General features: G+C 38.1%; 2 protein-coding genes across 2 annotated transcripts; one reads left to right on the top strand and one right to left on the bottom strand.

Moving 5' to 3' along the window:
• Positions 1-1440: 1440 nt before the first annotated feature.
• On the bottom strand, positions 1441-4233 carry LOC103995830 (ylmG homolog protein 2, chloroplastic). The gene is made up of 3 exons (XM_009416538.3): positions 3920-4233; positions 3326-3525; positions 1441-1833 (listed from the first exon to the last, which is right to left on the bottom strand). Exons 1-3 carry the CDS (start codon positions 4205-4207, stop codon positions 1566-1568), a joined length of 756 nt encoding a protein of 251 aa, XP_009414813.3. The 5' UTR covers positions 4208-4233; the 3' UTR covers positions 1441-1565.
• Positions 4234-5714: 1481 nt separating this feature from the next.
• LOC103995831 (copper-transporting ATPase PAA2, chloroplastic) lies at positions 5715-14757 on the top strand. Its single transcript, XM_009416539.3, has 17 exons — positions 5715-6366; positions 6541-6618; positions 7677-7774; positions 7933-7986; positions 8884-8970; positions 9419-9583; positions 10115-10225; positions 10555-10623; positions 10700-10809; positions 11027-11132; positions 11384-11450; positions 11887-11966; positions 12099-12553; positions 12846-13014; positions 13168-13299; positions 14147-14297; positions 14430-14757. Exons 1-17 carry the CDS (start codon positions 5763-5765, stop codon positions 14540-14542), a joined length of 2649 nt encoding a protein of 882 aa, XP_009414814.2. The 5' UTR covers positions 5715-5762; the 3' UTR covers positions 14543-14757.
• The last annotated feature ends 129 nt before the right edge of the window (positions 14758-14886 follow it).

The following is a 14886-nucleotide window of genomic DNA, read 5'->3' as shown; positions in this document are numbered from 1 at the left end:
GAAACATTACTGACACCTCCCATTAAATGGTAGCAAGCATTGGAAACCCCTCCATTGTCGAAAGCAGGACAAACTCACAGATGAGAGAACATTTTAATTAAGATCCCCCCAGTGTCCCAGGAAAAAGGGAAGGATTGCAGGTGAGAGCAGACAAGCCCTGTAATCAACTCTCATCTGAAAGGACTTTTGAGTTTTCCTTTTGTTGTGGTCAGAGGGGGATGCACAGTTAGATCACATAAGTGATGGGTCTTGCAGATCATTCTTGTTTCTTCTTCTTGGACTTCGTTCTGCACCATGAAATTGGTGCATTTCTGGTAAACATATAAAACCAACTCGAAGATCAAAGTAACAAGGTTCATGTTCATGGCACTAAGTGCTATTTGAAATTTCAATGTAGCCAGCTCCATCCCTCACTCCACTTCCCCACAAGTTGGAGGATGTAATATTCATCCGAGCATGCTTCTGTCTAAACCTTGTATCTTGATTCCTTCTGAAACGCCAACCCCTTTCGGTTGGTAGAATGTTTTCAGGAAAGGGTATCTGATACTTGTTCTAAGCAAAAAAAATGTATACAAAAAAGCTATCTTTCTTGTTCATCTTACCCCTACGGTTGCTTTGAAGGATGCTCGAGTACAGTTTCTGCAGAAAGCATCAAAGATTGCTTCCATGTATCACTCGATACAGCTGTGAATGTCTCCCTCAGCTGATTCTTATAGTTCTATTTGGTTTACTGAAGATATGAATTCAGAAAACAGGAACAAACATATTAAAGTTATATTAAAGATATGAATTCAGAAAACAAGAACAAACTTACTGGTAGATAACGGAGAGGAAACAGTTTCAAATGAGCTACACCAAACAAAAGTGATGCTTTACCTTCCAAGATAAATAAATTGTCATTGGAAACTTAAAGGATTAAAGTTGGTTCAAGAAAGGTTCTGCTAGCATAAAAAAAAAGATTGCATGCACCCATATGCTCCATCTATCACTTCTTGAAGCTTCATCACTCGCTGGAAGAGTAGCAGTTTCTGTGTAGTGGCAGAAGGGAAGCGAGAACAAGTGAAGGGAAGGCCATGGCCATCCTGACAACACCAACAAAGAGAGAAACCCAAGGAACAAACATGAGCTGATGTGGCTGTTCTTTTTGACTTGTGTGTTCTTTGGGTGCCTGAAGCATTCATTAAATCACTCAACCACTTGTTATGGGAATTGGATGACGACAAACATTCGATCTGCTTGTTTGCAATATGAAGTGTTGTAGAACATATTAAATTCATGTACCATCAGTCATGGTTGAATTACGCAAACATATCATATGTTATAATAGAAAACAATGGAGAGTATAACGTAGTGCTACATTCAAACTCTGCAAAAATGATATGAGATAATGGCTGATAGTAGACTTAACTAGTTGATAGTAGAGCAAAAGATGTCATGATATGAGATAATGCGCAAAAACTGAGATTGAATCATTAAGACGAAAAATAATGCATACGAACAAAGACTTTTTACAGACATTGAACGTTATGCGGTCTCATACAAACAAAGAGTAGTAGGATCATAACCTAACAGACATCATCTGAGTTCTTGGATCTTTTGCTGTTTATCCTTCTCAGCCACTTTTCTTGTGTCGTGGTAAGGCTAAAAGACCAGTGTTGTTTGCAAGTATTCCGCTGAGATGTTATAGCGCCTGGAAGCTCAGCTGGAAGAGCAGTAGCAGTGCTAGTAAAGGCGTTGAGAACAAGGAAAGCCAGGATGGGGGAAAGATCAAGTGTTCCACCAAGTGGTGGGATAATCCCTCGGAAAATGTTGAGATAGGGATCACATATAGTGCTGAGAAAAAACAGAGAAAAAATCATAACAAGAGAACACACAAATACTTTGTCTCAGAAATTGAGGCAAAAAGAACATAAAGCCATCTCAAGTAACAGGACAACTAACAAATCTGCATTTAAGCAGTACTAAAACTAATATCATTTAAAGTGTTTTGGTTGAACATATTGAAATTGAAATGACATGGCAACTTCCAAGAGAAGCATTTATGTCGCTGACTTACTAACTCAAATGAAACCAACCTACTTGCATGTTATTCAGCTTAAGGTATGCAAACGATCAAACAAGAAAATATACAACACTATTGAATAGGCAAAGCATTTCATACATATATGCCAAAGAATCACTTCCAGAATACAGTTTCTGGGTGTATTTTCTTGAACTAAATTTAAATTTTTTAATAAGTGAGATTTAAGACATCAAGACTAGGAACAGCAAAGTTGGTCAATTTTAGACACAAATAGCTAGGCTTGAAAATGCCTTTGGTTACATCCTGGAAGCATATTTGCTCCTGCATACCCTTGTGCTCTCATACTTCTGCATAAAATGAATTCTATACAGAACAAAGAGTATTTGCCATCTTTTATTGCCTCTTATACATGTTTCAGAGTTTCTGTAAATGGTTATGGACTTGAAAGCTTGAACAAATGTACTTATTCTACTTGATATAAAAATACTCATAAAGAACCAAAGATTGGAGAAAAGTCTGTTCCCTGTTTCTAGCAACACTCACCCCTTTGTATAATGTCCTGGACAATTAATGACCCCAACTCACTTTTGGTTAATAACTTGATCTAAAAGATAATGCCATATTGATGAGAATCACATAGGCAAATGAACCTTCTTGTGCTACATATTAAAAGTGCTTGCATAGTATAATAAGTTGTCTTGTGACTTGCACAAATAAGTCAACACTTCACTTAGATCCAAAGATGGATGATTTATCACGTCAATTAGTTGTCTTGTAATATGTGTACATGTTACACGGCAATACAAACTTAACCAGAACCAACTTCAATTCCTTTAGAATGGTTATTTGTTTCGCAATGTTTAGTTAAATCCTTTACTAAAGATAGACTAGATGCAGCTAAGATTAGGATGTGTAACAAAGTAGATTACTGCTGTTCTGAAAAACACAGTCCAGTGTATTTGTACATGATAGTAGATTCCCCACACTTAAAAAAGTTCACCCAGTATATCTTAATACTGCAGCCTTCAACAGACAAGTACCCATACCTGACACATCAAATAATTACCTTCAAACTCATTTATGTGATGATTAAAATTTAACAAAAACCTACAAGATGCAAAGCATTAGTGCTGTGTATTGCGTCAGCTTTAAGCTATAACATCCCTTTTGATTCACCTAAACCAACATCAGATATCAGTGACCAATTCAGCAAGTCTAGCCTTATGTGCAAATTAATATACTACCCATCCAAAGTCTGATATCCATTAAACTTACAGCACCACAATGCACAAAGAATTGTACCTGAGAGGGCTGACAATGGCCGGAGGAGAGTTGGGAAACCACGTTAGCACCAGCCTTACTATCAGCAGAGTGTTGTATATGTTCAAGAAGTTGATGATGCCATTGGTCACCACCAGCCCAGCTACTGAGTCTCCCGGCAATATTGCTGCAAAGCTGTGGCCAGAAGGTAAACTCACGAACCTAGGGCTTCTGAAACGCATCTGGAAGCAATAACCAAATAACGCAATCACAAAATTCGCCTTTTTATCAAAGCATACAATGAACATTGTTTGTTCTACGCCTGTATTGACACCATTTTCACTTGAATAATCAAAATGCACCAAAGATTAAAGAAACAGTAAGAACAATAGAAGTATCAAATTCTGTTGTGCTCCTTCTGTCAGTATCTCAGTCAAGCTTCAGAGAGCCAGGGAAAGAACTCCGGAGGGTGCAAAAAGGGGCAGTCATTTAAGGTTCTACGTCGATTTCGATACCGTTACTAGTTATCGAATTCCCCAAATGACTGAACATAGTAAGAAAAAAATAGCGAACTTTGTTGTTCCAAATGGGCTTCGAAAGATTCTTGAAGAAATTCAGGAGCAGCAATGACCTAACCTGGCAGAATCTTTGGAGCTCGTAGTGGGTGGATAGGAGGGGCTTGAAGAATGGATGCTCGGAGAGGGCGGCGGCCAACGTCTTAACGCAGCGCTCGGCGGCGGAGAGGAGGGAGGAATGGGGGCCCACGACGTGGGCCGTCGCCGCATGGTCGAGGCCGGAGAGCTTCGGCGGGAGGAGAGGAAAAGAGAAGGGAAGGTGGTGGAAGGCGGAGGAGAGGAGTCCAGTGAAGGGGGCGGCTCTAGCCTGCGAGGACTCGGCGGCGGTTGAGGGAGGCAAAGGAGCCATCTTTCTTTCTTCGTTTGGAGTCGAGGGGAGATGAATGGGCATTAGAAGGGAGCGGATAACGTTTGTTGGACAACTTATGGCCGTCCGATGGACGAGTTTTCATATTGGACGGATGGATGTTGTAGTGGCGACGAGTTTTTCCATATTTTTTTATATTTAAACTCTTTAAAATAGGAAAATAAGTTATTCTTCCCTCAATTTTAATATATTATATAGAGTGATCAACTTAAAAAAAATACTCATTTTAAAAGTTTTACGAATGATACACTCATATTTTAATTTTTATTTTCTTCTAAAACTCTAAATATCCCTTGTGGCCGTCGATGTCTCTCTCCCTCTCGTTAATATTATCTTCATCGAGGTCCTATTACTTTTGTCTCATCATAGATATCTCTATTTTATATTGATCGTCTTTTAGAAGAAGCTCAAAAAGATTTTAGGACTCCAATCCCATCTTCATCACTTACGAAAAAAAAAAATATATATCATATATATATAATTAATAGTGTCTTAAAAAAGAGAAATTAGAAAACAGTACCATTCAACCAATATCCTTCCAAATGCATTCCTTATAATTATTCAACTACCACTTTCCACGTTTAAAACATGTAGAGATGTGAGATGTCTTCATTGGATTACATTTGAGCCATATCAATATCTCTATCCGAGCGAGTCATATCAACCATTCCTGTTTGTCATCTATCTACCCATTATATTTCGAAGACCAACAATGCGGTATAATGTCCATGTAAAAGTAGTGGTCTTCCCCATCATAGTGATCTCGAGGCTATAAAATATATTCACAATTAAAATTGGGATTATGTAATTTAATATTCATTTTTTTTTGTCTTGAAGTTTTAGTTTGACCAAAATTAATTAATATTACTTTCTCTACCATCATAATTAAAACCCGTGTTTTTACCTGGCTTTTTAATGGATAACTTTAACGGGCCCTACATTTTTCTCGAACGATCAGGCAGGTACAGTTTAATCTTGCCTTCATTTATTTAATCAGGTCACGTTCTGTACCGCGTGTTTCGACTAATCCACCCGCCGTCCTCATCCGATATATCAAGCATACGCGTCACCTGCACAACAGACGTACTCGAAGCTCACCATGTCGGTGAAAACGGGTCGGGTATTAGAGAACCACACCCGTATCCACTTCTAAGCTTATATACACGTCGAGCAAGAGCTACCAATATCGGATTTGGATGGAGGATATTTCCCTCCACTTTCACCCGTTTAAGACCCGGCAGATCGCAGTAGGTGGTAACTCTACCGGCGATGCTCGCATCCTAGCTGGCTTGCGAACACAAGAAAAATGTGGTCGAAAACCAACGGCCACCAACTCCTTAGCGCACCCTGTCCGTCACCCATCGTCTTACCCAGTGCTTCGTGTTTCAATAACGCACGACACGTGTGCTGGTCTTTGAACGGGTGAGAGGCCTTCGTGTCTCGGAGTCTTCTCCTTTTTCTATATCTTCTTCCTCCTACCTCTGAATTGGACACGGAAGGGACTCTCTCTCTCTCTCTCCTTCGCTCTTTCTCTCTCATGGAGGCTGCTCTCCTTCGAGTCTCCATTAGCCCGAAACCTAAGATCCACCTCAGCCCCGTTCGCTCTGTCCGGATCACTCCTCCTCACCTCCGCCTCTTACGGCGGCCTAGCTCAGCTGGTCCCCTTCGCCTCCCCCGCCCGAATGCCGTCGAGATCGGCGCCGCCACGTCCGGCGAACCCCAGCAGGAGGAGCAGGTCAAGAACTCCTCGGTCCTCCTCGAGGTCGGCGGGATGATGTGCGGTGCCTGCGCCGCCCGAGTCCGGTCGATCCTTTCCGCTGACGACCGAGTCGACTCAGCTGCGGTCAATATGTTGACCGAGACCGCGGCCGTTCGGCTCGGGACTAGCGGCGACGAACCGGAGCGGGTGGCGGAGGAGCTGGCCGAGAGATTGGCGCAGTGCGGTTTCCCGTCCAAGAGGAGGAGAACGGGGTTGGGGGTGCAGGAGAACGTGAGGAAGTGGAGGGAGATGGCGGAGAGGAAGGAGAAGTTGCTCGCGGCGAGCCGCAACCGTGTCGCGTTCGCGTGGACGCTGGTGGCGCTGTGCTGCGGGTCTCACGGCACTCATTTGTTGCATTCACTTGGGATTCACGTCGCTCACGGTGAGGAATTCTCGCCCAATACCAAAAATGGAGATCTTTTTGCCTCTGGTGTTGATATTTTGAAAGATGCAGATAAAATTCAGCAACTAAAGTTATTCAATTTAGAGTTTTCTACTTTAGTTGAATGTTTGATATCGTCAATGATGCGTGCACAATGGTTGTTGTCTGATACAGGTTCATTTTTGGATATATTGCACAATTCTTATGTGAAATGTGGTATCGCCTTGGGGTCATTGCTCGGACCTGGTAGAGGTAAATCATAAGCTTACTCTCCTTGGCTCTGCATTGTGCATGTTTTGTAAGGCTTCTCAATATATGTTGCATATTTTGCATCCTTTATCTGAAAGGTGTAAATGATACTTCTGGATAGCCTCACTGCATGCCTAAGATTTATGAAAGCTAGTTGATTGAAATTTTGGGATGACAAACAAAAAATGAAATTTCACTCTGTTAAGCATTTTACAGTTAAGTTCTTTAATGCAATGCTGGTCAACATTGTGCTTTCTGGAGTTTGTATAAGCACAATGCAACTCTGCCATCACCCTTTTTTACGGACAATCACATGATAGATTTTGCTATATCAGCAGATTGCAATGGAAAAAACTTACTTGAAGGGTTTTCTGTTCAACAGAATCACAAACTTTTAACTACATTACAGTTCATGTGTCATTGTTATTTGGTTGCTATGCATGAGAAAAAGGATTGTATATATAAGCACCTATTAGTTGATTTGACTTCTCTTCCTGTTCACTTTCTTCTTAGTTTTCTTTTTGAGCAAATTGCAGTTGTCTTTCACTGACCTGTTTCTTTTGGATGTCTTCTCTGGTTACTGCCGGATGAGAGGTTTGTTTAGGAAACACTTATGGGCTACTTAATGACTTTAAAACTGAGGGTGATTTCGGGTGTTCACAAAACTCACTAAAGAGTGCATACACAGGAGAGAGACAAAAAAACTTGCCTATCAAAGCACATCTAGTTATTTTCCGAGTGCCATTGAAGTGGTAACCTGGATTCATAATAACTCTTAGCAGTTAAAATCTTTTGGGCCTTTAGTTCCGTCACTTTTTCTCTCTCTTTCTTTCTTTTGGTTTTGATTATTTAGACCATGGTGTATATGATGACTGCATCACTTTCTTCTATAGACCCCAAAATTACAGAAATCCATAAGAGTTAAATTTATTCTTCGTTAGTAGGTTTTATTGCATTTAATATATTTTGCATAACTAAATAGTCTTAAAGGACTGGATTATTCTGTTATGGAGATCTACTTCCATTGTCTGAATATTGCTATAAATGTTCCACATCTGTAGAATTGCTTTTGGATGGTCTCAGAGCATTTGCAAATGCCTCACCAAATATGAACTCTCTTGTGGGATTTGGATCCATTGCTGCATTCCTGATTAGTGCAGTAAGTACAGTTTCAGCAAGCGATAGCTGTTGTCTTGATCTTGTTGTTGATCTATTGGATGATGTTTTTGTCTTGTTCATTTGATTTTCTGTTGTTGATAATGGTCAATCATATTTTTCTTATCTTTACTAATTGTGTGTTTCTTTTAACTTCTGCAGATGTCGCTGCTCAACCCAGGCCTTCAGTGGGAAGCATCTTTTTTTGATGAACCGGTTAGTTGTATTTTAATCTTTAAAACTTTGTCCAATGATGAAAAGATTTTGATAGAAATTTTTTTTTGTGCAAATCTGAACTTGGAAGAATTTTGTTTTCAAATTTCTAATTAAAATTACTGCTTTTGAAGAATTTCATTTATAAGAGAAACAAATTTTATGGAAAAAATGTGGAGAAAGGTATACATGTTGTAAATTTTGTGGGTACACTTCATGTTAACTATATGATTCAGTATCATGAATATCCTAACAGTAGAAGTCAAATGCACAAATTTATTTATCGCAGCCACACTTGTCCTCACTTGCTCTCGTGCCTAGCTCTCGTCCCTTGTGAGGTTCTGTGAAGATACACAAATTTTTTGGCTCATACGGGTATTAATAAGATCAAAGTCATGAATGTCATGCGCTTTTGCCAAAATGGCCTCAGTCATGTTTACATGGATCCTCGGTTGGCATGGTTCATATATGTTTCTGCTCTTGTATGTGTGTATATCCAGTGGATGGCACAAATCCATAAACTGTGTTATTGCCTTGGCAAAAACAGTAAATGATGAAGGCAGATGTTGATCCCAGGACGTTACGATAATCCAACAAACTCTTTACCAGTCAAGCTAACATATGAACACATCATGTTGTCCTAATTAAAGGTTGGATTTGACTGAAACCTGTATTTAGCAGTCGTTTACACTTTACATTATCTAAAAAGAAATCTTGTGCCACATTTACCAGAGTTTCATAGGTTTTTTCTTTATTGTGTAACAGCATTCAGCAATTTATTTTTTCTACAATCAAATTCAGGGGCCAAGTCTGATTCTTAAACCACATAGCCAAAGAATGCTGACACTTGTGTACTTACTGGTAATATCTCATTCAGGCAGAGTGTCTTGTAGAATGCAGGTCATGCTTCTTGGTTTTGTACTTCTTGGACGTTCTCTCGAAGAAAGGGCTAGACTACAGGCATCCAGTGATATGAATGAACTCTTGGTAAGCCTTGTTTTTGCTATGTGTATTAGCTCCATATTTATCTGTTAATTCATTTCTCATAGTTGTGCATTTCTAGCAAAATTGATATTAGCTTCATCTTTTGTCTAGATAGTTCATTTGGCATCATTGTGCATTTATAGTCAAGTTGAGAATCTACTAGTCATTATGCTTCTCCTATCATGCCAGTTGCACTTGACATTATCATATCAGTTCCAGCTAGGAAAATCATCATCATTCTATTCCCTGCATAGTCATCTCAATAGGGAGAAAGATGAAGAGAGATTATTCTTAACAGCTCACTTATATTCACTGTAAATGCCTACTTTAAATTCTACAATGTAGCAAGAAAATGATTTAACTTTTAATTCTATCTATATAAAGAAAAAATGTAATCATAAGTCTCTCAGAAAAGATTGTATTTTTGACAAATTTAATTACTTCCTTGCAGTCATTGGTCTCCTCTCAGTCACGATTAATAATCTCATCGCCTGAAGAGAATCCTACATCTGACAGCTTCTTGAGTGCTGATGCAATTAGCATTGAAGTTCCAACTGATGATATTCGTATTGGAGACACAATCTTGGTTTTGCCAGGGGAAACAATTCCCGTAGATGTATGTTTAAAATTCAATTTTTTTCACTGTTCTGCTTTTATAACATATCTAGAGACAGACATAAGACACAAATGTTGCCTCCAACTCATTTCATAGTACGTGTCTTTTTTCTTATTATCTAAGTTTACTTGTTAATTAAACACCTATACCTATCATGTTGCTCTTTCTCTGCTTTTTAACATAGAGGCATCTATAACAACAATAGCAAACTTCTAATCAGTTTATTGGAGTCAATTATCTAATTTACAAGTCTTTGATGATTATTTAACATCATAACTCATACAGACTTAAATGTGAAACTTGATTCTAATTAACCATCTGATTTACAAGTCATGATTATTATTTGACATTATAACTCATCCAGACTTGATTACAGAATGTGAGTCTAATCAATTATCTAATTTACAAGTCAGGGATGATTATTGTGAAAATCAATGGGATTTTTTTTTTTTTTTCATCTTTTGGTTCATAACTTGTCCAGACTTGATTGTTGGTAAACCACATATTTATCTGAAATAATTTTGGATGCAGGGGAAAGTTCTTGGAGGTAGGAGCGTCGTCGATGAATCCATGCTCACAGGTGAATCTCTTCCTGTATTCAAGGAACATGGTCACAGTGTTTCTGCAGGAACAGTTAACTGGGTATGCTCATTCATGAAACTATATACCAACTTTAGTGAGTTGTGCCTAAATCTTGAGCAAAAGACTAGATGCTGTGATCGATATATTTCTATGAAGTGCTTGATTATAGCTAGGGAAATTTGTTTGAAATAGTTCTTTAAGGTACTCTTTTAAGGTTGAAGTGCTCCTAGTTTCTTTGTTCTAAAACTAAGGGTTTCTAGCCTGATATTTCTTGGTTTCTGAATGCTTTTAATAAAATGTTGTTCTCCTTGAATGATGTTCTGTGATTTCTCCATGTTAATGTTAATATAACTTCTATATGAGACCTAGTTGGGTTTTTTATTTTGCAGGATGGGCCTCTAAGAATTGAAGCTGTGAAAACTGGTGCTATGTCAACTATCTCTAAAATAGTTCGCATGGTCAGTATGCAATACTTTCTCAAATTCTTGTTGGAATGTTTTCTTTCCTCTTAATTGAATGCTCTGATTTTTGCAGGTTGAGGAAGCACAAGCACATCAAGCACCTATTCAAAGACTGGCAGATTCAATTGCAGGACCTTTTGTGTACAGTGTGATGACACTATCTGCTGCAACCTTTGCCTTCTGGTGTGTGTTTGGCTTTTTAGTTGGTATTTGATAATCAATTATTGCATGCCTATGGAAGACACTTCTGAGTGGTTCCAGTAAGGATACAAATCTGAATTAATTGGCTTATATTCTTATTTGTTGATTGAGGATGAAAATGAATAAAAATAAGTTCTTCGATATCATGGTTTGCATTAAACAGATATAAATAATAGTTTTTTCTCTGCACATCTTTCAGGTATTATATTGGAACACACATCTTTCCAGATGTGTTGCTTAATGATATTGCAGGTCCTGATGCAGATCCATTGCTTTTGAGCTTGAAACTCTCTGTGGATGTACTGGTAAGTATATATGAACAATTCCGTTTAGTCTACAACTATATCATATCAAGGCCACATGAACAGGGTTTTTTTTTTTTAATTATCTTGATAAATTACCACAGTTATTTATTAGCTTTAGATGCTATATTTCAGATGAAAAGTTGATGATTGCCCCTTAACTTGCATGCAGTTTTAATTTACTTGACTTTTTAAGTTCACACTAGGTGTTTATTGTATATCTATTTGCTGAACTAATGGACTGCACTTTACAGGTAGTTTCCTGTCCTTGTGCGCTGGGTCTAGCTACACCAACAGCCATCTTAGTAGGCACTTCTATGGGTAATATATTTAATTTATTGAATTTAGTTATGAAGATACTATGACGAACTGTAGAAAATAAAAAAAAATTTATGCTCTACATTTAGCCCGAAAATGGTGGACAAATTTAGTGGATTATAGATCATTTGAGATGGATCAATCTCTGATGTGTTCAGTGAACAACATTTGTTTTGGTGCATGAACTTGCTATCGAGCATGAATTGCTGTTTGATCTTGCATGTGCTTTTGTTGTTAATTTTGCATGTACATGCATATCGTTGTTACTCTATAAAGACTGTTTTCTCCGCATGAAGACTTCGACCATTCTGTATTATCTGTTCTTTTTTTATCTGTTGAACAATGTGCTAATGTCCTAGTATTAAAGATCTGCCCATCAATCAATCAAGGCTTCTTGGATGAACTACATTCTATTCTGATAGGTCAATTTCATGAGCAGGGGCAAAACAAGGACTTCTTATCAGAGGAGGTAATGTCTTGGAACGGTTGGCTGGTATAGATGTCATTGCACTAGATAAGGTATTTTTGATGGTTGAATGTTCATTTCGTTTTATAGGTATTATTAAATGAAGGAACAGCATTTTAACATGTGAGAGTTTTCTCTGCTAAGTGACTAATATTTATCCTGTAATCTTTTGTCTAAACTTACAGACTGGAACTCTTACAGAAGGAAAGCCTGTTGTTACTGCTATTGCTTCTTTGGATTATGAAGAATCCGAAATTCTCCGACTAGCTGCTGCAGTGGAGAAGACGGCATCACATCCAATTGCCAAGGCTATTTTGGATAAAGCTGAGTCACTGAATTTTGGAGTCCCTAGTACCAGTGGACAACTGACAGAACCTGGTTTTGGTTCCTTAGCAGAAGTAGATGGATCTCTAGTTGCAGTTGGTAGGCTTGACTGGGTTCATGAACGTTTTCAGAAAAAAGCTTCAACATCTGAATTACTGGATCTGGAAAATCGTGTGGGATGCCTTTCATCTAGCATGGCAACATCATCAAAACAGTCAAAATCAGTAGTGTATGTTGGGAAGGAAGGTGAAGGCATAATTGGAGCTATAGCAATATCTGACGTGCTGCGATATGATGCAAAATCTACAGTTAGCAAGTATATTTCCTACACCATGGATTAACATGCTAAAAGATGCAAAATATTGAATTCTGAGTTTTTTCCTTTTTTGTTTTTTAGCTTCATTTTAAAATAGAAACTTGTTGAAGTTCCTATTAAGAAATACTACTATTCAACTAAAAGTCCTTGAATTTATTATGAACTACAGCATTCTAAAACATACTTAGTGATATTATGATCATATCACAAACAAATATTTGGTCTTAGTTTATGTATAAGATGTTTTAGCATTTCTGTTTATATGCTTAAACGTATTCTGTTTGGTTGAAAGGCTGCAGGGAATGGGAATAAAGTCAGTCCTCGTATCTGGGGACAGGGAAGAGGCAGTGACAAGTGTTGGCGAGATGGTTGGAATTGGAACTATAAATGCAGCTTTGACTCCACAGCAAAAATCAAGTATCATATCAAGTTTACAAGCTGAGGGGCATAGTGTTGCTATGGTAATTCATTGTAGCATATTAATACATTACCAGTACTCCATTTTAGAACAACGTTAATCATGGCATTAATATTATGATGCAACTGTTTTTGGAATTCAGTCTTATACCAAATGGAATATTCTAATGTTTTCTTTATTTCTTTTTGAATTTAAGGTTGGTGACGGTATAAATGATGCACCATCATTGGCACTTGCTGATGTTGGAATTGCTTTGCAAATTGAGGCCAAAGAGAATGCTGCATCTGATGCAGCATCAGTTATTCTTTTAGGCAACAGGCTTTCACAGGTAAAAGATCTAACGGTGATACTACAATTGTATGCCCATTGTTGCATTTCTGTAACAAAGACAAAACATCTTTTTTCTGAATTTCCTTCGCCTAGATAGCAACCAAATGAAATCTCCCATGGAATAGAAGTGTTATGAAGATGAATAGCATGTTACTGTTTTAGGGCATCTTGAAACAACATTATTGACAATAGTAATAGTTTATCAGTTAAGTCCAATCCTTTATTCCACTATATGTTAGTATTTGCTAATTGCTGCTAGTATTTCTTTTGTCTTGCGATGCATGTGACCTTTCATCTCTTTTTAGCAATTGCATCTTTTTTATAACAACAACGATACAAGCCATACCATATGGATCTTTTCCACCAATGAGCCGTGTCGAGGGAAGTATCGCACTATTGTTTAATGTTTGTCTTTCTACTATGAGTGCTTATGAGTAGATTGAAATCTTGCAAAATCGTCTTATATGCTACCAGCAAATGCTGATGGGTCTAGCTAGCTAAATTAGATCATTTGCATGGTAGTTTGTCGTGCAAGTGTGGGCATGGTTCAGATCATGGGCGCTTAAAAAGGAGCCTGTTATTCAACTCACATCTTACAAAATCTGTATCCAACGGCCATAATGATTCCTGGATACTTCAAACCGAAGCACTGGTCTTCCCTTGCTTTTTTGTTTTTATGCCTAATCGAGAGATCGATGCACCTCAAGTTATCTGTTTGTGAGCTAGCTGAGAGATAAAACCACGACAAACACATGGTGTTTGCTGTTTTGCCATGTCCTAATTGCAATATATCATTTTCAGTTTGTTGTTATTTCTGATTCAGTTCAAAACTTGTTTATTTACAGATAGTGGATGCTATATCGTTAGCTCAAGCAACAATGGCAAAAGTTCACCAGAACTTGGCATGGGCAGTGGCATATAATGCAGTTGCCATCCCCATTGCAGCAGGGGTGCTGCTCCCGAATTTTGATTTCGCCATGACACCATCACTTTCTGGTAAGTCATGACAAAACGTCTTAGTAGCATGATCGACGCTCCAGTTTGTGATTGGATATAAACTAATTAGGTTGAAAATTCAGCTATTTAGTTGAAGGAAAAACAAATAAAGTTCCTAGGAAAATTTTGCAGGAGGGTTGATGGCCTTGAGCTCCATTTTCGTCGTCAGCAACTCTTTGCTACTACAGCTGCATGGATCTTTCCCCAAGAAAGCGAACAACTACAAAGCAAACGTCGATAAATGATATCGAGATTCGATGTGGTAAAACCCTACAACTGGAGATTTTTTTTGGTTGTCTTGTATTAGAGCATACATCAACTCAATAGCAGCTATCTTAACTCAATAACAGCTATTGACAGAATAAACCATCGTGTATTTGGATTCAGTGTATGTTGTTCCTCTACATTCCATTCATCGAAAGTCGCTGAATTAAATAGATCTAAAGCAAAATACTATGTATATTTCCATTGTTCCCCTGATAGTTTTGCTGAAATGATTGTATAGAAATTTATAGATGCACCTGCAATTTCGTATTACCTACCGAAAATGTAAATTCATTTTAGCATTTATGTATATATCTATACAGTT

The sequence above is a fragment of the Musa acuminata genome, chromosome BXJ1-8 (genome assembly GCF_036884655.1).
Source record: "Musa acuminata AAA Group cultivar baxijiao chromosome BXJ1-8, Cavendish_Baxijiao_AAA, whole genome shotgun sequence".
In the NCBI taxonomy this organism is placed as follows: Eukaryota; Viridiplantae; Streptophyta; class Magnoliopsida; order Zingiberales; family Musaceae; genus Musa; species Musa acuminata.
The sequence above is the reverse complement of the archived record's forward strand: the minus strand, read 5'-3'. Positions and strand labels throughout refer to the sequence as shown.

What these genes read in the sequence shown, in the direction of transcription:
- LOC103995831 (XM_009416539.3), top strand. Translation starts at nt 5,763, where the DNA reads ATGGAGGCTGCTCTCCTTCGAGTCTCCATTAGCCCGAAACCTAAGATC. An exon ending in TCTCTAAAATAGTTCGCATG is followed by an intron (nt 10,624 to 10,699) that starts GTCAGTATGCAA and finishes TGATTTTTGCAG; the next exon opens with GTTGAGGAAGCACAAGCACA. An exon ending in AGGGGCATAGTGTTGCTATG is followed by an intron (nt 13,015 to 13,167) that starts GTAATTCATTGT and finishes TTTGAATTTAAG; the next exon opens with GTTGGTGACGGTATAAATGA.
- LOC103995830 (XM_009416538.3), bottom strand. Translation starts at nt 4,207, where the DNA reads ATGGCTCCTTTGCCTCCCTCAACCGCCGCCGAGTCCTCGCAGGCTAGA. An exon ending in AGCTCCAAAGATTCTGCCAG is followed by an intron (nt 3,526 to 3,919) that starts GTTAGGTCATTG and finishes TATTGCTTCCAG; the next exon opens with ATGCGTTTCAGAAGCCCTAG. An exon ending in GCCATTGTCAGCCCTCTCAG is followed by an intron (nt 1,834 to 3,325) that starts GTACAATTCTTT and finishes GTTTTTTCTCAG; the next exon opens with CACTATATGTGATCCCTATC.